General features: G+C 42.6%; 8 protein-coding genes across 8 annotated transcripts; 6 read left to right on the top strand and 2 right to left on the bottom strand.

Annotated features, from left to right (window-relative positions):
- Window positions 1-157: 157 nt before the first annotated feature.
- LOC128304379 (antigen 5 like allergen Cul n 1-like) lies at window positions 158-1,092 on the bottom strand. Its single transcript, XM_053041560.1, has 3 exons — window positions 1,074-1,092; window positions 478-1,003; window positions 158-410 (listed from the first exon to the last, which is right to left on the bottom strand). The coding sequence occupies exons 1-3, from the start codon at window positions 1,090-1,092 to the stop codon at window positions 158-160; spliced, it is 798 nt and encodes a 265-aa protein (XP_052897520.1).
- A 1,786-nt stretch (window positions 1,093-2,878) lies between these two features.
- Window positions 2,879-3,813, top strand: LOC128302865 (venom allergen 3-like). The gene is made up of 3 exons (XM_053039711.1): window positions 2,879-2,912; window positions 2,983-3,490; window positions 3,552-3,813. Exons 1-3 carry the CDS (start codon window positions 2,894-2,896, stop codon window positions 3,811-3,813), a joined length of 789 nt encoding a protein of 262 aa, XP_052895671.1. The 5' UTR covers window positions 2,879-2,893.
- Window positions 3,814-5,987: 2,174 nt separating this feature from the next.
- LOC128302864 (antigen 5 like allergen Cul n 1-like) lies at window positions 5,988-6,948 on the top strand. The gene is made up of 3 exons (XM_053039710.1): window positions 5,988-6,012; window positions 6,083-6,608; window positions 6,678-6,948. Exons 1-3 carry the CDS (start codon window positions 5,994-5,996, stop codon window positions 6,946-6,948), a joined length of 816 nt encoding a protein of 271 aa, XP_052895670.1. The 5' UTR covers window positions 5,988-5,993.
- Window positions 6,949-8,487: 1,539 nt separating this feature from the next.
- On the top strand, window positions 8,488-9,481 carry LOC128302863 (antigen 5 like allergen Cul n 1-like). Its single transcript, XM_053039709.1, has 3 exons — window positions 8,488-8,518; window positions 8,589-9,093; window positions 9,154-9,481. Exons 1-3 carry the CDS (start codon window positions 8,500-8,502, stop codon window positions 9,479-9,481), a joined length of 852 nt encoding a protein of 283 aa, XP_052895669.1. The 5' UTR covers window positions 8,488-8,499.
- A 965-nt stretch (window positions 9,482-10,446) lies between these two features.
- On the bottom strand, window positions 10,447-11,364 carry LOC128304484 (antigen 5 like allergen Cul n 1-like). The gene is made up of 3 exons (XM_053041678.1): window positions 11,346-11,364; window positions 10,767-11,274; window positions 10,447-10,693 (listed from the first exon to the last, which is right to left on the bottom strand). The coding sequence occupies exons 1-3, from the start codon at window positions 11,362-11,364 to the stop codon at window positions 10,447-10,449; spliced, it is 774 nt and encodes a 257-aa protein (XP_052897638.1).
- A 1,158-nt stretch (window positions 11,365-12,522) lies between these two features.
- On the top strand, window positions 12,523-13,583 carry LOC128303367 (antigen 5 like allergen Cul n 1-like). The gene is made up of 3 exons (XM_053040300.1): window positions 12,523-12,562; window positions 12,633-13,140; window positions 13,210-13,583. The coding sequence occupies exons 1-3, from the start codon at window positions 12,544-12,546 to the stop codon at window positions 13,460-13,462; spliced, it is 780 nt and encodes a 259-aa protein (XP_052896260.1). The 5' UTR covers window positions 12,523-12,543; the 3' UTR covers window positions 13,463-13,583.
- An 837-nt stretch (window positions 13,584-14,420) lies between these two features.
- On the top strand, window positions 14,421-15,351 carry LOC128304193 (antigen 5 like allergen Cul n 1-like). The gene is made up of 3 exons (XM_053041354.1): window positions 14,421-14,439; window positions 14,508-15,027; window positions 15,093-15,351. Exons 1-3 carry the CDS (start codon window positions 14,421-14,423, stop codon window positions 15,349-15,351), a joined length of 798 nt encoding a protein of 265 aa, XP_052897314.1.
- A 2,413-nt stretch (window positions 15,352-17,764) lies between these two features.
- On the top strand, window positions 17,765-18,942 carry LOC128305637 (antigen 5 like allergen Cul n 1-like). The gene is made up of 3 exons (XM_053043192.1): window positions 17,765-17,854; window positions 17,925-18,435; window positions 18,515-18,942. The coding sequence occupies exons 1-3, from the start codon at window positions 17,806-17,808 to the stop codon at window positions 18,762-18,764; spliced, it is 810 nt and encodes a 269-aa protein (XP_052899152.1). The 5' UTR covers window positions 17,765-17,805; the 3' UTR covers window positions 18,765-18,942.
- Window positions 18,943-20,148: the final 1,206 nt, after the last annotated feature.

Genomic DNA, 20,148 nt, shown 5'->3' with positions numbered 1-20,148 from the left:
CATGTCTATACATGCCATAAAGAATGTGTATCTATGCTTAATTGTATGGCTGAACGGAATAATTTATAATAAGATCTCACTTTAGATTTTCATTTTGGACAAGAATTGTCTCATTTGAGCTTTATTAATATTATTGTTTCGGTAACCGAAATTCCGATTAGTTGTAAATAGGGACGATTTTTTCAGCCGTTGAGCACAGTCCGTTCTGCGTAGCAATAGGGTTGCGTCCCGTAGTACAACCGGAAGCGACAGTTCCATTCGTGTAAGCTGCATGACCGACGACGTTCGTAACGGCATAGTTACAGACAAAGTAGTATGTTTGCCAGATTCCATCCAACCAGTACTGCATAGCGCATCCCATTTTGTCAGTTCTATCGCTCACCATCTGGGTGAAATGTCCAATTGCAGGTCTGAAACGGAAGGACGAACCGGATGACAATAAAAATCGTTACCCTGTACGACAGTCGCGGAATTTACCCCGTATAACCCGATGGATAACCGTCCAGCTGAGTTTGTGTGGTGACGTTGTATTCACTCCACCAGCCATTGATACCCTCCAGAGCAATTTGGGAAGTGGTTTTGTTCATGTTGTAAAACTGTGACATGGCAATGTTCTGTCCGGCCCACGCGTACACAGGCGTATTACGGCATTTATCGTGTCCATAGACGCAGCTACGTGCGTTGTTGCCAGCTTGCTTAGCCAGTTCCGCGTCCCAGGTGATCGTAGGCATGCGAGTCGCTGGCAGGAATGGCAGACAGGATGGACACCTCGCTATCTGGCCCAAGGCAAACTTTGAGCGACGTGTGTTGTGCTCGGAAAGAATCAAAGTCTGCAGGTTGGCGTCCATTACCACTACGGCAGGACTCTTGTTAGCGCAGCTAGTACCACCGGTTGCGGGAGGGGGATTACAGCCCACGTTGGGTATTCCTGCTTTACAATAGGTTGTGGTGCAGTAGTTCGTCTGCGCCTGTAGTCCACTAACCAGGCAGCATGCGATCGCCACTAACGGAATAGAAAAGGAAATAATCAACCCAGGCGATCTAATACCTACTTAGTAAATCGTTCTACCTACCAAATATCCAGCTCGCCATTTTGTTGTTGGTTCCAGTCGATGCTTCCGTTCACTGTTGAGTGATACTAGCGTTGCTCGATCGTTTTATATCAGTTAGGAACAAACAACCCGCGTTGTTCCAAAAGCGAACACCGCATGAAGCATGTTATTCAAACTCACTTTGTGTATGTATTCAACGCGAATCAACAACACCATACGTTAGAACGTTTATACGTGAGCAAACAATCTGCATCCATTATTGCTCCCATTTTCGCAGTCGGTCCCGAATCTAGACAAAAGTTGGGTGTTCTGAGTGAATTCTCGGAACAAAAAACTCATTTCGTGAGCTGTGCGTCAAAGAAGTGGTGGTGAATGCTAGTTGTTTTTGGGTGGAGTAATTTTCGTCTGTTTTGGTCTAAAATGATACCTACCTTCGGATACCAGTGATGAAGGTGATATGGGTTACTTTGCGACATTTGTGAATGAACTGATACAAACACAAATTCTATTGACTACAAGGCACGGGTCGATTGTATTGGAATCTACGAATAAAGAGCGAAACATTTTGTGTTTCGAAACAAACATTGCTATTGCTTCTTGTTTTCCTGTAGAAGTGTTATCTACTATAGAATATATAAAAAGAATAGTCAAAACTCTAAACGACCTTATTTCTACCATGATATTTATGCATATGTTTGCCCAGAATCTGATGCTGTTTGTATACAGTTCAAAATAACGCAGATAAACATCTACAAAAACAAACACTTCCCTTATTCTATTACTCTATTACAAAGACTCCCCTTATTCTATTAGAACACCAATTTGGAACTTCGGTAGTGACTTAAATGAATTGAACTAACTGTTATATTGACTTCAATCGACAATAGAAACGATCATCTTGTCCGCAACAAGTATTTTTTCCAATAGAGGGCGCTGTTATCGTGAGACTCGTAATGAAATCTTTCCTATTTTTGGTTTAACGACTTAGTAGGCCATGACTGTCATGTAATATCTAAGCAGTATGAATAAAGAAACTCCTGTTGTTGAAACAGCAGTTATCGTAATTACTTAAAAACTCCAAAAAATGATAATCATAAATTTTTTTAAAGGTTATTTAACAACAAGGTCCTTCGATTTTTCTGATGCTATAAACCCTTCAGCGTAACATACAAGTACTGACCCCCTCTAATGCCTCATACAAGTACTGACTAGTAATCTTGAAGTGAACATTTACCCTCACAGAAAGATAAACAAACTGCTTCCGGAAGGTTTTTCGTCAAATATAAACATCCTGTAATTATTACCTTGGCATTGAGCAGAAGGTTTGTTTTTGTTTTTCCACATACTATGCTACAAACAAAGTCATATGTTTCAATCGATTGGTTCTATTCATGTACTAGCTCATTCAGAAAAGGTTGAACAAATACATCTCACCTTCAATATTTCACGGTAGATGCATTTAAAAACTACTGTCGTTCTTCATTACTAACCAAACCATCCTCAACGACTGTTCTACCGCGCTGGATCTAATTTTTCGTACTGTTTCCAGAACTTGTGTTTCGCTGTAGCATGCGAAGCTTCCATCCAGATGAAGTACCAATTCTGCGAAATCGGGAAATATATTGGATGCAGAATGTTTACTCACTTGTAAGCGTACTAACGTATGGTTTAATTTTGGGTAATACCCATACACCTAATGCATTTAACTCAAACGGTTCGTTCGTTGTTCGGGTTTGAAGTAAAACACATGTTGGTGGCATAAAACGATATAAAAAGCCCGGATGGCACAAGTGTCACTCTACAGTTAAGTGAACCGGCGACTGGAATCAAGTGCTTGAAGAATGGCGAGCTGGATATTCGGTAGAACGAAACATTCTGATGGTGGTTATTGGAAGTCATGTTACGAGCATCTCTTCTTGTCTTCTGACAGTCGCGATCGCATGCTGCCTGACCAGTGGTCTGCAGGCACAAACGGACTACTGCACCACAACTTACTGCCGCTCTGGAAAACCGAACGTCGGTTGTAATCCTCCTGCTGCAACCGGTGGTCCTGTATGCGCTGGAAAGAACTCTGCAGTAGTGGCACTGGATTCCAATCTGCAGTCTTTGATTCTTTCCGAGCATAACACACGTCGATCACAGCTTGCCTTGGGTCAGTTGGAATCTTTTCTTCCAGCGACTCGCATGCCTACGATTACCTGGGACGCGGAACTGGCTAAGCAAGCTGGCAACAACGCACGTAGCTGCGTCTATGGACACGATAAATGCCGTAATACGCCTGTGTACGCGTGGGCCGGACAGAACATAGCTCAGTCACAGTTTTATGGCATGACAAAGACGACAGAGGAGTTGGTTAAGGAAGGTATTAATTCCTGGTGGAGTGAATACAACGTCACCACACAAGATCAACTTAATAGCTATCCGACAGGATACAAAGGGTAAAATGTGGTGAGTGCTTATATGTCGTACAGGATTTTTGAATTCTTTCTTGCGTTTCAGACCTGCGATAGGACATTTCACTCAGATGGCAAGCGATCAAACTGACAAACTAGGATGCGCTATGCAGTACTGGTTGGATGGAGAATGGGACACGTACTACTTAGTTTGTAATTATGGCGTCACGAACGTCCTCGGTTGTCCTGTATACAAAAGCGGAACTGTCGCCTCCGGATGTACAACGGGACCAAATCCAATTGCCGCACTGAACGGACTGTGTTCGACGTCGGAGTCGATAAATCCACTTCCAAATTCTGCAGCATAACCGCATACTGTGACATATGCTGTTCAGAAGTATGGAATTTGATACTGTTGAGATTAGATTCAATTTTAATATTTGGTTAATAAATTCGAAATTTGAAGATACTTCAAGATGAAAACTATTCAATGAGATGCTTTGTAGTAACTTGCCGATATCAGCAGTGCATCTAGCTGAGTGCATCTCTCCCAGGTGCAAAATCAATCCAAATTTTCCGGATTACTAACAAAGCCTTTGGGTTATTTCTTGATACACTGTGAGTCATGTTATTCAAATTGGGGAGGGGGTCAGTACCAGCGTTACGATTCGTTATATAGGGGTGAAGGGGAGGGGTTTGCTTTTTGTTACGTAACATAAAATAAGACTATACTGAGATTCTCGCTTCTGAATCTATATATGAAAAATTAACTTATTTAAGAATTTTTATACAAATTCCATGTTATCTATCTACTTGTCGTTTGATTAAAGGTCAAGTCTCTTGATCTTCTTATACCCACTCATTGAGAACTTCTGGTGTCTACTCAGATGGTGATTTTGGATTCCTGTGTGTTGTAGTGGATCCATTTTGCATCCATTGCCACATAGCAAGCATCGTCGACTCTTAAAACTTACATTGAACTAGAAAAGCTCTAAACAGACTCAGAATGATGCATCCAAGTTATCCACTATCGTAAAGAGCTTCATATAATCATACATCAATCATTACCCCTACATCAGTTAATTATCCAATATCATTTAGTGCTCGGAAGCTCATTTACAGTACAGTGAATAACTTTTGCCAACTAGAACGTGAACGTGAACGTGCGATTGTGATCGGTGTTTGTATGGCCGTGTTTGAACTCAGCATACCAGCTAAAATGGTTGATGTTAATGGTGCTGCATTTTACGATGCTTATCAATTCAATTTAACCGTGTTTTTCCAAACCAAATGCAATTTTTTATTGACATGCTAAATTAATGATTGAGTTTTAAGTTTTCCGGCACTTCATGGTCTTGGCCTGCTGCAAGAGTCTTCTAAACCACCTACGTTCGAGCGCCGTCGTTAGCCAATCCATAATCTCGTTTACTTTAGTTAACTTGGTATATGCCAATGATACCAATTATATTGATGAAAGATACGGACAGCTTGAAAACAAACATGGTTAATGAAGTATGCAGAGTCGTAGCTGTATAAATTGAAGTAGGTTCTAAAACTGCTTTAAATTATTAGCAACAATCAAGCAAGTCAGCCTGGCGTGAGTACTTAGTAAATTTATTAGATAGTATGTTTGTTTCTTTTTGTATTAGTCAAAATACGATGATATTACATAGATTACTTAAGAGAATTTTTAAACCATTTGCTAAAACCATAGTATTCATGGAAAAATAAATTGCTGGCGAGAGGATCATAGAAGACGTTGTAAGAAAGAAGTTTAAGGAAGAGATGTGAAATCAAAAATGCTCCACACAAAAAATGATCCATGGGTGTGGGAAATTATGTTACCATGGAAACGTTATGCATCGCCTCCAACAAAAATTTGTATAGCGATTGATTTAAAGGGGGGGGATTACGTAATAATTGAATCAGCAATTGGATCTCAATTCTGTCATGTAAGTGTACATCGTTGTAGACGGTTGTCTGTTTCGTTTTACTCTGTAAATCAACAACATCAACATGCTGGATAAACACGTCCATACACAACTGGATAAGACTAGATCAGACCGATAACTTCTCCTCTTTTAAATATTATGATCTATGTATGTACAAAGTAATCCATTTTACTTTCAAAATTGCTGCTTCAATAATGTCACTTTCCAGAACAACTCACACAATAAACTACTTTTATTAAGTAGCTAAAACTTCTACTAAAAACACAGTTATCATTCACAACCACTTCCCCGAAACACAGCACACGAATTGAGCTTGCTTTTCCAATAAATAACACTTCATCGAAATTCGACGAGATGAGTGTAATCGTAAAGAGCTCTCAACTACGAAAATGGGAGCAATAATGGAACAATCAGACTACATTGTAGTTACGTCATACGTATGCTAAAAATACATACAAACCGTAAATTACAATACAACTGCTTAATGTGTGTTGGTGTTGAGCACAGGTATTGTTTGTTTTAAAACGATATAAAACGACCGAACTACGCAAGTGTCTCCAGGCAGTAAAACTCAGGTCCCTTTTAGTGCTAAGAAAATGGCAAATTGGATATTCGGTAGGTAGATCGATACCGAGAGGAGCATCCAGATATTCAAAGATGATCAACATTTTCCGACTTCTGTTAGTGACGATCGCATGCTGCTTGGTGAGTGGCCTACTGGCGCAAACGGACTACTGCAAAACAACTTATTGTCGTCCGGGACTAACGAACGTCGGTTGTAATCCTCCTCCAGCATCCGGTGGTGCTAGCTGCACTGGAAAGAGTCCTGCTGTAGTGGTAATGGACTCCAATCTGCAGAATTTGATTCTTTCCGAGCACAACACACGTCGATCACAGCTTGCCCTTGGCCAGTTGGCGCCGTGTGCGTCCTGTACGCCATTCCTGCCAGCGACTCGCATGCCTACGCTTACCTGGGATGCGGCACTGGCTAAGCAAGCTGGCAACAATGCTCGTAGCTGCGTCTATGGACACGATAAATGCCGCAACACAGCTGTGTACGCGTGGGCCGGACAGAACATTGCCTTATCCAAGTTTTACGGCATGACCAGAACCACTTCCCAGCTGATTATGGAAGCCATCAATGGCTGGTGGAAAGAATACAGTGATACTAAGCAATCTCAGCTTAATAGCTATCCATCGGGATACACGGGGTGTGTGTTATAATTGTACTACTTTGAAAAGATGTCACTTGATAATCATCATTCTTGCATCTGTTTTAGACCTGCGATTGGACATTTCACCCAGATGGCAAGTGATCAAACCGCTAGGATTGGATGCGCTATGCAGTACTGGTTGGATGGGAAGTTTAACACGTACTATTTTGTCTGTGACTATGCTGTAACGAACGTGGTTGGTACTGCAGTATACAAGACTGGAAAAGCTACTTTCGGTTGTACTACGGGACCCAACCCGATGGAATCACTAAGCGGACTGTGCTCACCGGCTGAAAAAATAATGCCTGTTTACAACTACTCAAATGCACTGCAATAAAGCACGAATGTGACGTATGTCCAAAAGTATTGAGTAACGATAACTGGATATTATTACTAACTGTAACTACTGGTGTGAAAAGTTGATGATACAATGATGTACGTTTATTCAAAACCCTACGAATTAGTCGAGCAATCCAAGTTTTCCTACCACTATCGTTTGAAGTTATAATCTTGTATTTTGTTTCTTGTATTTTGTACGACAATAATATCTTATCGAAACACGCGATCATACCACCCATGGCATATGTATACCAACGACATATCATCTTATTTTCTTCAACGATCAGCTAATTCAACGTAACTAATATACTGTGACAAATTTGAGTTGATATAAACACGAATACATTTATTTTGCATCTCGCCGAGCCCGAAGCAACTGTTGAAACAACTGTTGTCGAGCGGACCTCACCGTTGTGTTTTCGAAGCATCTCCATGAAGAGTGCCATGTAGAACAGTTGTAGCAAAACATATGTGTCAAATTGAATGCGAACATATGTGCGAAATATGATTGGTAGCCAGATCCCAAGCGCGTATCTCAATAGCAACCTTTGATCCCAATTAGATTACTTAGATTATTGAAAACCGCAATCGGTACTTAGGTCGATGCGCCACGCAAACTGGACAAAGGAACGCTGGAAACAATACTGCAACATTCAGAAGCGATGATAAACATTAGGCCATTAACTTCCAGTCCTTTTTAATGAGAAAATAATCCTAAACACCCATCTATTTTCAGGTGGGCAACTTAGATGATCCAAGACAGAGTATAAGACGTGGGAAAAGGAGCAACTCTTAGAAATACCTGGAAGCTAGCGAAGTGCGTTGCAGACCGGTTCTGGCAACGATGACTTAAATATAACACCTCCATTATAACAAGAACGAGTAAATGGTTTAAGGTAGTAGAGCATCTGAGGAGATCTTGTCTTGGTAGTAAGAAGTACCTCGCACGGTCTGCAACGACTGGACTAGCTGTTTTGTACGATTTGAAGGAAGGATATACAGAAAGCAAGCTTCTAATGTGAATCTATCTGAGTTGGGACAAACGTTTATTCTCCACAAGCATGTTGCGTTCACTGTTAGCCAGTGGAAAGTTGGGAAAGTTTGCTGCTGCCTCTCTGATATTGAGCTTACCAATCAGACTGCACACTATAAACGCTCCTGTCAAGGTAGTCCTTTCAAGTTAATCTACTCAAGTGAAGTTTTCAAACTACGTTGGTTCTTCATAACTAACCAAACGATCCTCAACCACTGTTCTACCGCGCTGGATCAAGCTGTGCATTATTCTTCCAGAACTTTCGTTACGCTGTACAACGCGAATCTGGAACAATATTGGATGCAGAATGTTTGCTCACTTGCAGTCGTGCTAACGTATGGTGATGTTAGTTAAAACACATGCACACATGCAGTGTATTTCAATAATACGGTCAATTCTTTGTTCGGTTTCGAAGCAACGCTCGTTATTTCCTATAAGACGATATAAAAACGCTGGGCTGCACAAGTGTCATTCTGCAGTTAACTGAACCGGCGACGGGAAACAAGTGCTTGAAGAATGGCGAGCTGGATATTCGGTAGAACGATACATTCTGCTGCCACTAATTGAACGTACTGTGTTAAACATATCTTCTTGTCTTCTGATAGTGACGATAGCATGTTGCTTGCTCAGTGGCCTGCAGGCAGAAACGGACTACTGCACCACAACTTACTGCTCTGTAGAATTGGAGAACGTCGGCTGTAATCCTCCTCCAGCAACCGGTGGTCCGGCCTGCGATGGCAAGAGTGCTGAAGAAGTAGTACTGGACTCGAATCTCCAGTCGTTGATACTGTACGAGCACAACACACGTCGATCGAAGTTTGCAATGGGTCAGTTGGAATCTTTTCTTCCAGCGACTCGCATGCCCACGATCACCTGGGATACGGAATTGGCAAAGCAAGCTGGCCACAATGCTCGTAGCTGCATCGATGTACACGATAGTTGTCGAAATACGCGTGTGTACAGGTGGGCCGGACAGAACATAATATTGTCAAAGTTTGGCTCGACAATGGCGCCTGAGGATCTGGTGAAGAACGGCATCAATATATGGTGGAGTGAATATAAAGACACTACGCAAGATCAACTCAATAGCTATCCGGCAGGATACAAAGGGTAAAATGTAGCGAGTGCTTTTATGTCGTACTGGATATTTTATTCTTCCTTCTGTTTCAGACCAGCGATAGGGCACTTTACTCAGATGGTAAGCGATCAAACTGACAAACTTGGATGCGCTATACAGCATTGGTTGGATGGTGGTTCGGACGCGTACTACTTTGTTTGTAATTATGCCGTCACGAACGCATTAGAACATTCAATATACAAAAACGGAACTGTCGCCTCCGCGTGTACTACGGGGCCAAATCCAATTGAAGAGCTAAGTGGGCTATGTTCGCCGGACGAGTCGATAAACCCTGTACCGAACCAGTACACAGTGGAGCAACCATGCGTTGAGTGCTCTTCTACAGAAACTGATCCTTTTGATGTGTCACTGCATGGGTGAAAGCTATGCAATGAGGTGCTTTGTACTAACCCCTGGATATGCATTATGCACATAGCTGACTTCATCTCTCACAGATTGTTCGGGATTGCTAACAACGACTTTGTCTTGCTTCCTTATGCAAGACCATATTCTGTTATAAAATTTAAAATTATGTCAATAAAATATACAATACAACCAGTGTTACTAGCTTTAGATAAACCTGCTAATTGTAAGACAGAAACAGTATTTCTTTATTAACTGAAGAACGGCCGGGACTTATATCCTATAAACTATTCTTATTATCTAAAATGTTATAAAAAAACTTATAGCTATGAAGATGAGTCACATTTCCTTCCCTTATCCTACGGATGCTTCTCATCCCGGTTGTACTCGGTAGTATACATAGTACATACTAACTTGTGTAGTAGCCCAAGACCTGGAAACAGTTATAGCATCATCCCTAGTCCCGACGTACAGTCGTTTAGACTTGCAGGCCCGGAGTTAGTAGCCCAATTTCGGTGTACTTTTAGCAACGTTGTAAGGTTTTGGTCCTATTGGTCTCCTTTGATCTCTGGTAATAATAGGATGTGGCCTATATTTGAAAGATATTGTCCTATTAATCAGAGTATGAGGAGCGGGAGATCTAAATGCCACAGTATGGTAGTGTCACCAATAACACGCAACAGAGTGGTGCTTACTATTTACGTTCAAACAAGAAACAAACAGTACAAACCTTATCATCGAATTTCATCCGCTCAATACCAAATCCTTTGTCTGCTTCTAGTCAAGCTAGCCAAGAAAAGAGTGATCAAGATATGTAGACGTCTGATAAGGTCTCGAATAATCAGATTAGTGTGGGTAGCAACACCCCATGCTGCTCTTTCGCTAAATCTTTTTTATTTCGTATAAACTTCGATTTATTGCAATTTCATTGAAATTTTCAACAGTATGATCCGATCTGTTCCGATAGCGCAGGTCAAACCCGTTTATGGTACCGATTGAACTACCTCATTCTCCGAGCACAGACCCGAGTAGTGCGAGTTTACACCAGTCGTACATCCCGAGGCAGTAGCGCCGGTAACATACACTGGCTGATTCACGATGTTGGTGAACGAGTAGTTGCACACGAAGTAGTACGTGATCCAAATGCCATCCTCTAGCCAGTTCTGCATGGCACATCCCACGGCCCAGGTACGATCGCTCGCCATTTGCGTGAAGTGTCCAATAGCGGGTCTGTACGGAGAAAATTGAGATCTCGTCATAGCATCATATACGATTCTTCCAGCGCCAGTCTTCCATTACTCACCCAACATGGTTGCTCGGGTAGCTATCGATGTGCGCGGTGGACGTATCGAAATGCTCTTCCCACCACATACGTACGGAATCTTCGATCAGGCTCTCCACGGTGAGAGTCTGTCCATAGAACTGCTTAATGGCCAAATTCTGACCAGCCCAGGCGAAGTCTTCCGTGTTGCGGCATTGGTCGTGCTGGAACACACAGGACCGTGCGTTGTGTCCCGCCTGTGAGGCCAACTCAGCATTCCAGACCAGGGTGGGCATGCGTCGGGCCGGGAAGAACGGGCTCACTCCTCCGGACGCGATCTGGGAACGGTGTCTGTTGTGCAGCTCAAGGATGATTGTTTGCAGGTGCGCCGTAATGGACACTACTGCCGGAGATTGTCCGAAGCAGCCGGGGCCTCCTGTCTGTGGCGGAGGATTACAGCCGACATTCGATACTCCGCTCGGGCACAGATTGGCCGTGCAGTAGTCGACCGAGTAGATGTGATCGAATAGACCCACCAAGAGAAGTGATGCTGCAAAAGAAAGAGAAAGATGTTTTGGATTAGCAGTGACCCGAACCGCTCCAAACAAAAGCCATCAGTACCTAGGACAAAGCGGAACATTTTGCTGGCAGTGTACTGAGTTGGCTCACGTCTGGACCCCACCGAAACTGGTTTGAAGTCATTTGGATAGACGTGGAGTATTTATACTACTTTCTGGCGCTTGAATCATTCCGTTGGACCTCATACGGAGCAGATAAGCGAAACATTATCGATAGGCGAAGCTTGTGATTTCCAGGAAAGCAAGCTCACGTCGATTAAGATTATTGATAAATACTCAAATGGATGGGCTATTATCTGTACTCAATTTCCTGCTACTTAATTCGTAGAATTGAGTACATTATCGCCAGCATAACGCCAGCACTAGTATGTACATGTAGTTCGACTTAGGACCATTCTTGTTCAAATCCGCAAGGTGCAAAGGTAATCGTCCAAATAAGTAAAATGTATCAGGTTTGGAATGGCAGATCACCAAATTGGACCACGAAAATAGTGTATTGAATTCTTGATTAGCTTAATCTATATTTGCAACAACATTATCACAGTTTCTCAGAAAAATTGTTTAATTATCAGTCGTATACCTTGGATCTAGGTTCTTTCACGGATGGAGTAGTCGTAAGTGTACTTCGTTGTAGACGATTGTCTGTTTCGTTTTGCTCTGTAAATCAACAACATCAACATGCTGGATAAACACGACGATAAACAACTGGATAACACTAGATAATGTCACCCGGAGGCGGATAATATCACCTCTTTCAGATATTATGATCTGTGTATGTACAAAGTAATCCACTTCACTTTAATTATTGCTGCACCAATAATGTCACTTTCCAGAAGAAAACACAACATTTAAATTGTGGATTTTAATAAGTAAGCCAAACGTTTTCTAATAAAACAGTTATCATTCACAATATTTCTGGATGGCCTATGAAATGCACAGCACACGAATTGAGCTTTACATTCTAAGAATTTACACTTCACTGAAAATCTTCGCGGTGAGTGTAGTCGTGAAGAGCTCTCAGACATGAAAATGGGAGCAATAATGAATTCAGCTTGTTTACTCACTTGTAATCATACTAGACGACAAAATACATACAAACCGTAAATTACAATACAACTGCTTAATGTGTGTTGGTGTTGAGCCCAAGTATTGTTTGTTTTAAAACGATATAAAACGACCGAACTACGCAAGTGTCTCCAGACAGTGTACTGGAAACTGAAGTGCCCTTAACTGCTAGCAAAATGGTGAGCTGGATATTCGGTAGGTAGATCGATACTTAATGGGTTTATTACATATTCAAAGGTGATCAACATTTTCCTTCCTTTGTTAGTGACGATCGCATGCTGCTTGGTCAGTGGCCTACAGGCGCAAACGAACTACTGCACCACAAGTTATTGTCGTCCAGGAGTACCCAACGTCGGTTGTAATCCCCCTCCAGCATCCGGTGGTGCTAGTTGCGCTAACAAGAGTCCTGCCGTAGTGGTAATGGACTCCAATCTGCAGACTTTGATTCTTTCCGAGCACAACACACGTCGATCACAGCTAGCCTTGGGTCAGTTGGCGCCATTCCTGCCAGCGACTCGCATGCCTACGATTACCTGGGATACGGAACTGGCTAAGCAAGCTGGCAACAATGCTCGTAGCTGCGTCTATGGACACGATAAATGCCGCAACACAGCTGTGTACGCGTGGGCCGGACAGAACATTGCCTTATCCAAGTTTTACGGCATGACCAGAACCACTTCCCAGCTGATTATGGAAGCCATCAATGGCTGGTGGAAAGAATACAGTGATACTAAGCAATCTCAGCTTAATAGCTATCCATCGGGATACACGGGGTGTGTGTTATAATTGTACTACTTTGAAAAGATGTCACTTGATAATCATCATTCTTGCATCTGTTTTAGACCTGCGATTGGACATTTCACCCAGATGGCAAGTGATCAAACCGCTAAGATTGGATGCGCTATGCAGTACTGGTTGGATGGGAAGTTTAACACGTACTATTTTGTCTGTGACTATGCTGTAACGAACGTGGTTGGTACTGCAGTATACAAGGCAGGAAAAGCTACTTCTGGTTGTACTACGGGACGCAACCCGATGGCATCACTAAGCGGATTGTGCTCACCGGCTGAAAAAATCGTCCCTATTTACAACTAATCAAATGCACTGCAATAAAGCACGAATGTGACGTATGTCCAAAAGTATTGAGTAACGATAACTGGATAATATTACTTACTGTTACTACTGCTGTGAAAAGACAGAATATACTGTGACAAATTTGAGCTGAAATAAACACGATTACATTTATTTTGCATCTCGCCGAGCCCGGAGCAACTGTTGAAACAACTGTTGTCGAGCAGCCCTCACCGTTCGAAGCATCTCCATGAATTAATAGTATGTAGAACATGTAGAACAGCTTTAGCAAAACATATGTGTCAAATTGAAACAGCCGGTCAACTTTTCAGACATTGGGCTAATTGGAATGTTGGGCAACGAAGTTCCGCAAAATGGCGAGGTGATCAATGGAAGTTGTTGGACGTCTTTCGCCATACCAAAATAAATAGAAAAATGTTGCCCATATGACGGCTTTTGTCGTATTATCAATAACGTTGTGTTGAGTTTTTCTTTTACAAATTTTACAAGGCATTTCCTCCTTACAAATTGCCTTATTCCGGACATACTCGGTTCTGGATGCACATATAATGGATTTATAATTGTGAGAATTCTTCTAAGATATTCACTTTATTATAAAACCACATGAATTTTACCTGAAACTCAAGAAGACGCTTGCGCTACGTTTACTCACCTGAGCTGAAGATAAGAAACCTGTATTTGTTACACGTATTTATATTCAAAATCTCTTTAAACCTTTTTGTTTAACGATGTTAAACACCGGGTTGGAAAAGGTAGCGCGTTGAAGTGATTGGAATTTGCTCATTATCTTTACGATTTCCCCTTTCTGTGGTATTTTCTTTCCCATGACTAAACTCTAAATTGCATTTGCAATTTGTAACGCTACACCCTTCACAAATACACACAAACCGGAGCGGTTGCATATAAAGGTGTGCTCTCATAACGTTACTTGCATTTTCTTGTTACTTCAACCGTAGACGGCATGTTTTATTCATTGCTTAGTATGGTCGGCAGCAGTGGAAAATTGGGCATAATAGTGAAAGTGTTCGTCTGTATCTTTTACTTTCAGCCACCTTGTTGGTGCTGGGTGCCTTGCCCGGCGGTCAACAACTTGCCACGAATAATGCGTACTGTGATGCGGATTACTGTGAGCCGGGACTGACGAATGTGGGCTGTATGCCCACACCCGTACAAGGAGTCCCTGCATGCAGTGGAAAGCAAGCATCTAATGTGAACCTCACCCAGTTTGGACAAACGTTTATTCTACACGAGCATAACAAGTTGCGCTCGCTGCTAGCCAGCGGACAGTTGGGTACGTTTGCTTCTGCCTCGCGTATGCCACAACTCGTGTGGGACATCGAGCTTGCCAACCAGGCTGCCCACAATGTACGCACCTGCCACTTTCACCACGACGAGTGCCGAAATACGGAGCAATTTAGGTTCGTGGGACAAAACATCGCTTATTATAGTTATAGTGGCGCACGGAAGGGCATCAGCGAACTGGTGGTAAAGGAAATTAACCGGTGGTGGAGTGAGCACAACGTGACGAAACAACAACAACTGGATGAATTCCCTTCCGAAGAGTCGGAGTGAGTATGCGTAGTTGGGAAAGTTAATTTGACGTACGATGAGTTGCCACATTTCGCCATTCCAGACCCCCAATCGGCCACTTCACGCAGATGGTTAGTGATCGTACGTGGAAAGTCGGATGTTCCGCTCAACAGTGGCTCGAAGGGGATTCAAATGTGTTTTACTTCTTGTGCAATTACTCGTTTGGCAACATGGTTGGCCAGCCGGTGTACGTGAAGGGTCCTCCCGCCTCTGGATGCACTACCGGGGGCATTAGACAATATCCCGGGTTGTGTTCGATACAGGAACGCATTTACTCTACACCGACAGCAATTTCGAATTGATTCCCAGTAGGTTCTTACTGGGTAGAAAATAAGAAATTGTTAAAGTGAATATTTAGTTCATAATTGTCATCTCATTCAACGCTTAAAATAAAAGCGATCCATATTCGCAAATAAATAGTATTTATTTTTACTATTTGCTTCTCGTTCCATTGCTAATATTCTCCACGATTCATCACCGCATACAGTTTTTTTAATTCCTGGTGTTGCAAAGTTTCGGATTTCGTCAGTAAATCTTTAACAGCCTCGTTTACATTCGAGACGTTCAAAATTTATTACTGGTCTTTTACTGGTTTGCAGCAGGAATAGGGCTCGATCCTCGAAATGCAACCATTTTTATTTGCACTGATGGTGGCGCCCTCTCCCGTCATTCGTTCTAAGCTCCGATCCTCTAGATGGGCAGGTTGTGTCAAAACTTTGACACCTGGATTTTTTGTAATTATTTTTCTTAGTGCGTACTATATAATTACCATACTTCTCTCAAGCAAACTTTAGAATTTTTCAACTTCCAAAACTAATGTGATAAAATTGAAGCGGCTAACCAACTGACTAGTCGGGTAGATCTAGTATTAATTATAAAAGAAAATTTTATATTTGTCAACATCGGTAATTTATGTTATTAATTAAAGGTAAACGACAAAGCCCAAAACACGTTGCTACAAAACTGTAAGAAAACCTCCAAGTTTGACTCGCAGGACGTATTGCTACGTAGTGTCAGCAATAATGCCCCACCCAAGATGCAAGAAACACCCCTACGTTTGCTCTAAAACTCTTGGAAAATTTCGAGAACTCGATAATTAAAAACTGCGGAAGTTGCAATATGTTCTATAGACTTAAGAACAACCATAAGTGAAACAAGAGTTCCCGACCTGCTCAACTTGGGTGAATCACGTCGAAAGGGTTCAGAAGTATTTCACTAGAATTGTGCTTAGGCGGACATCCGGTGCTACGCTCCCTCCTTACTCTGAACAATACCAGCTTCTGGGTTTGGACTCTCTAGAGTGTAGACGTATGCGCAGCAAGGCTCTTTTTGTTGCAGGTCTCTAGTGTTATTATTTATTTTTATTTACTTTTATTTATTTTTATTGTTACCCTCAGTTAGATTATAAGAACTGGTTAAACCTCCAGGCAGATCTGTCTAATAATTTGAAATTGAAATTGAAACGAGTATATTTTGAGTTAATGGATTTTTGGAATGAAAACCAACTCCATGGATTCAGGGCAACATAGCATCTCGATAGGGCATCTTGACGCGATCACAAAAATAGTTTATGTTTGGAAAATTATTGACCAAAATTTTAAAATCCTTTACATAGAAGTACAAAAAGAATCAACGCGTTTCATTATATTACAGCTGGAACAAGATCCGCCCTCCCCCAATCATCGTTACGTAGTAAATGGTTGTTCCCTTAGATTTGAAAAATTTGTAATCACAATGGGTCAATCATTTCACATATAAAAGATATCACATAACAGGAAGACGTGAGAGGTAGTGATTAGCCAACCACTGTAAAGATAAGATAAAGGATAAAGTCCAATTATTCTTTATCTATGCCAGCAATACTCTCTGTCCATATCACTCCCTCTTTTTACGTATAATAGCAATGTAATTGTAGTATTTCATTTATCATTTATTGTTTAAACAAGAATCGTCGTACATAGGCGGAAATGGAAGTTATTTGTGCATATATTTTGTATATACAAATATACAAAATAAGTACATGTAGTAGTGGGCAAAGAAATCAGGTTTGAATATAAAAAGTAATCGATAAGAGCGTCGAGAATGAGAGCGACGGTGAGGAAGAATGCTGCTAAGGAACTTTAGTGGACTAGACTCTAAGGAGGTCAAATCTAACATGGTTAAACTTTGTTATGACTTGTCAATGTGGATTAATATTCAAGCTCTTGAAGCAGCAGTTACAGATAATTTTATCGCTATTGAAATGCGTATTCATTTATTTTATTTGCATTTGAATGAATTTTCCGGGCATTGCAGCGGAGTCTGACGCACGCAATCATGTCAAGGAGATTGCATTTAAACGCCTAAATTTATACTGTACAAATACACGGTTTAAATGAATGAAACATTTTATTTCCTCTTCTTAACCTACCAACGATCAGCAACAATGCAAAGGGTTTCTTAACAATTGGATTGGAACGTGTTTACCCTATGAAACATTTCACTTCATACAGCTTCATCATCATCATCATCATCGTACAAAAGTAAACAATTCCACTACACACTGCAGTTGCGTTAATGCTTATTTGCTTTATCTTACTTCTCTTCAATCCATTCCACTTACCCTCGGGTGTTGAAACGAAGGAATGATTGCGCGAGAAAGCTTTGTTAGGACAGCTGAACCGATCTCTCGATACGTTTGTGCGATGCCAAGTCAACGAGATCAGCTCGCTTTCCCGGATAGATAATCTTTGATTCGTATAAATGTTGCTCGAGCTATGGAGCGTCTTATCAAAACGGTTACAATGGCCATCTGGGTAGCATGTGGTAAGTTTATTTTATGCGGTTTCTTTCTGCAAATGATTTCAATATTTTTGTTTTTCTCTTTTTCTTTAAGTCACTGTCCTTCTGTTTGTCCTTGCGGAGGTTGATGCGGGCGGCAAGTATTGTCAAAGCGATCTGTGCCCCCGTGGAGGTCCTCACGTCGGATGCAACCCACCACCCTTTTCCGGTGGTCCAACCTGCCGCAGTAAGAAGAACGCCAAGAAGGTCCCACTATCGTCCGCACTGCGCACATTCATCATGGACGAACACAATCTAAATCGTTCGAACATTGCGCTCGGAAGGATACCGCCCTACCCGAGGGCGGTCAAAATGCCAACGCTCACCTGGGACGAGGAGCTGGCTCAGCTGGCCGATGCGAACGCGCGCTCCTGTAACTATGGCCATGATCGGTGCCGGGCAACGGACAAGTTCCCGTACGCGGGACAAAACATTGCCATCACGCAGTTCTTCGGTTATCGGTTTACGGAGAAGGACCTGATCCACAAGTTTATCTCGAGCTGGTGGGGTGAATATTTGGATGCACGCCCGGAACACATTGCCAAGTATCCGACATCGTACAGTGGGTAAGCGACGATACGGTTGATGCTGAAAGAAACCGCCAAAGGTAGACTAAATTGACTAATTTAGACTAATTTCCCCCAGCAAACCCATCGGTCACTTCACGCAGATCGCGAGTGATCGTAGCACGAAGGTGGGCTGCTCCATGTGGTACTGGAAGGATGGCCAGATGGATGCGTACTACTTCGTGTGCAACTACTCCACGACCAACATTATGGATCGTTCCGTGTATCAGTCCGGTCCTACCGGTTCACAGTGCAGAAAGGGAAGGAACTCCCAATTCCCAGGACTCTGTAACCCCAATGAAGAACCTCGCTCCATTATGGATCCCTAGGAGCTTGCCTCAAAGAAATCAGGTTGTCTATAGCTAGACAAACTATTGGCTCACTAACCGAGAAGCGAGAACTTCTGGACGCATCTCTCAAAATTATGTTACACAAAGAACTTCAACTTGCAGCCAATCTCAACCAATGCAATCGATCGGTTATCTGTCCTGAAATACAAAAATGCACCCTACATCATGTACCGATTATCATGTTTCACCCTAACCACGAATCCCACCGTTCGTGGGAGCCGTAAAGTGAACAGATTTAGCACTACCGAAACAACGCCGACAACTAATCATCCTCGCGTAGTATGCCCGTCATCGAGCCAGCTGTCGTTGACATGCGGACCATTACTAGATTTACGACCACTCCGGGATGTTCCGTGGGCTGTCCTCGGACTGCCTCGAAAACCTATCACGTACGAGAACCGCCAAGCTTTCCATTAGCATAACAAAGCTTTGCGGATTCTATCCGTTTCAGCGTGCCCGACACGAAATGGGCGAAAATAAATCAATGGTCGCACGGGAATGGAGCGACGCGCGCGTACGACAAGTTCACGTTCAAGTACAAAGTAGTGCCGCGTACCGTTGTGCACAATGCATCGTTGCACGCGTTTCGCGAATGAGATTATTTCCAACGTTTGCCCGTCGACTTGCACCGACGACCGTCCCGATCGACGCCGCATTTGCCATTGTTGCATATTCACCGTCAGGCGTTGGGCGCTGCTATAATTTATGCGGAAAAAAGGGGTTTTCCTTTATCGTCTCGAACGCTGAACATATACACCTATACGTGCAGTGAGATGCAGTCAGGGGCAGCACGACAAGCACGACAGACGACGGTCTAATCGGAGTTCCGTCTCGGTTGTAAAATGTAACTTCACTCTCGCTTTCGCCTTCGCGCGTCGGTGGTCGCTCTGATGTCCTTCTGCTGGCTCCATCTCACTTCGGCAACCGTGACAGATCGGGCTGCCGTACAGTTACCGGCACCTGATACGATTTGTGAGCAGCTTAAACGCTCCGACAACCGGACGACCGAACCCGGATGCCAAAAGCTAAACAGGAAGAGGACACCGACGTTCAACCGGCATGCCAACCGCCACTGCACCCCGACCGCTTGCAGACGATGCTATTTTTTTTTATAATTGGAATTTATCTTCCTGCAACATCTCTTCACGCCTCGGGGTCCCCCCCTAGCAAAACCACGGCCCCAAAGCACAGCAGCTAGACCGTCTAGACGGAATTTTGGCATTCCGAGACGGAAAGATTCGGGAAAAGTGCAATAAGAGAAGAAAAATGAACCGCCGGGTTTTGCGTTTGCTTCTATATTTCCACGAACGGTTTTGGCGTAGGAAAACTTTATCCATTTTTCTGAACTTCACCATCCGACACC

The sequence above is a fragment of the Anopheles moucheti genome, chromosome 3, assembly GCF_943734755.1.
Source record: "Anopheles moucheti chromosome 3, idAnoMoucSN_F20_07, whole genome shotgun sequence".
NCBI classification, from domain to species: domain Eukaryota; kingdom Metazoa; phylum Arthropoda; class Insecta; order Diptera; family Culicidae; genus Anopheles; species Anopheles moucheti.
The sequence above is the reverse complement of the archived record's forward strand: the minus strand, read 5'-3'. Positions and strand labels throughout refer to the sequence as shown.

Coding starts and splice junctions, on each gene's coding strand:
- LOC128304379 (XM_053041560.1), bottom strand. Junction 411..477: donor TATCCATCGGGTTATACGGG/GTAAATTCCGCG, acceptor CTTCCGTTTCAG/ACCTGCAATTGGACATTTCA.
- LOC128302865 (XM_053039711.1), top strand. Junction 3,491..3,551: donor TATCCGACAGGATACAAAGG/GTAAAATGTGGT, acceptor CTTGCGTTTCAG/ACCTGCGATAGGACATTTCA.
- LOC128302864 (XM_053039710.1), top strand. Junction 6,609..6,677: donor TATCCATCGGGATACACGGG/GTGTGTGTTATA, acceptor CATCTGTTTTAG/ACCTGCGATTGGACATTTCA.
- LOC128302863 (XM_053039709.1), top strand. Junction 9,094..9,153: donor TATCCGGCAGGATACAAAGG/GTAAAATGTAGC, acceptor CTTCTGTTTCAG/ACCAGCGATAGGGCACTTTA.
- LOC128304484 (XM_053041678.1), bottom strand. Junction 10,694..10,766: donor TACCCGAGCAACCATGTTGG/GTGAGTAATGGA, acceptor TTCTCCGTACAG/ACCCGCTATTGGACACTTCA.
- LOC128303367 (XM_053040300.1), top strand. Junction 13,141..13,209: donor TATCCATCGGGATACACGGG/GTGTGTGTTATA, acceptor CATCTGTTTTAG/ACCTGCGATTGGACATTTCA.
- LOC128304193 (XM_053041354.1), top strand. Junction 15,028..15,092: donor TTCCCTTCCGAAGAGTCGGA/GTGAGTATGCGT, acceptor TCGCCATTCCAG/ACCCCCAATCGGCCACTTCA.
- LOC128305637 (XM_053043192.1), top strand. CDS start 17,806: ATGGAGCGTCTTATCAAAACGGTTACAATGGCCATCTGGGTAGCATGT. Junction 17,855..17,924: donor GGCCATCTGGGTAGCATGTG/GTAAGTTTATTT, acceptor TTTTTCTTTAAG/TCACTGTCCTTCTGTTTGTC. Junction 18,436..18,514: donor TATCCGACATCGTACAGTGG/GTAAGCGACGAT, acceptor AATTTCCCCCAG/CAAACCCATCGGTCACTTCA.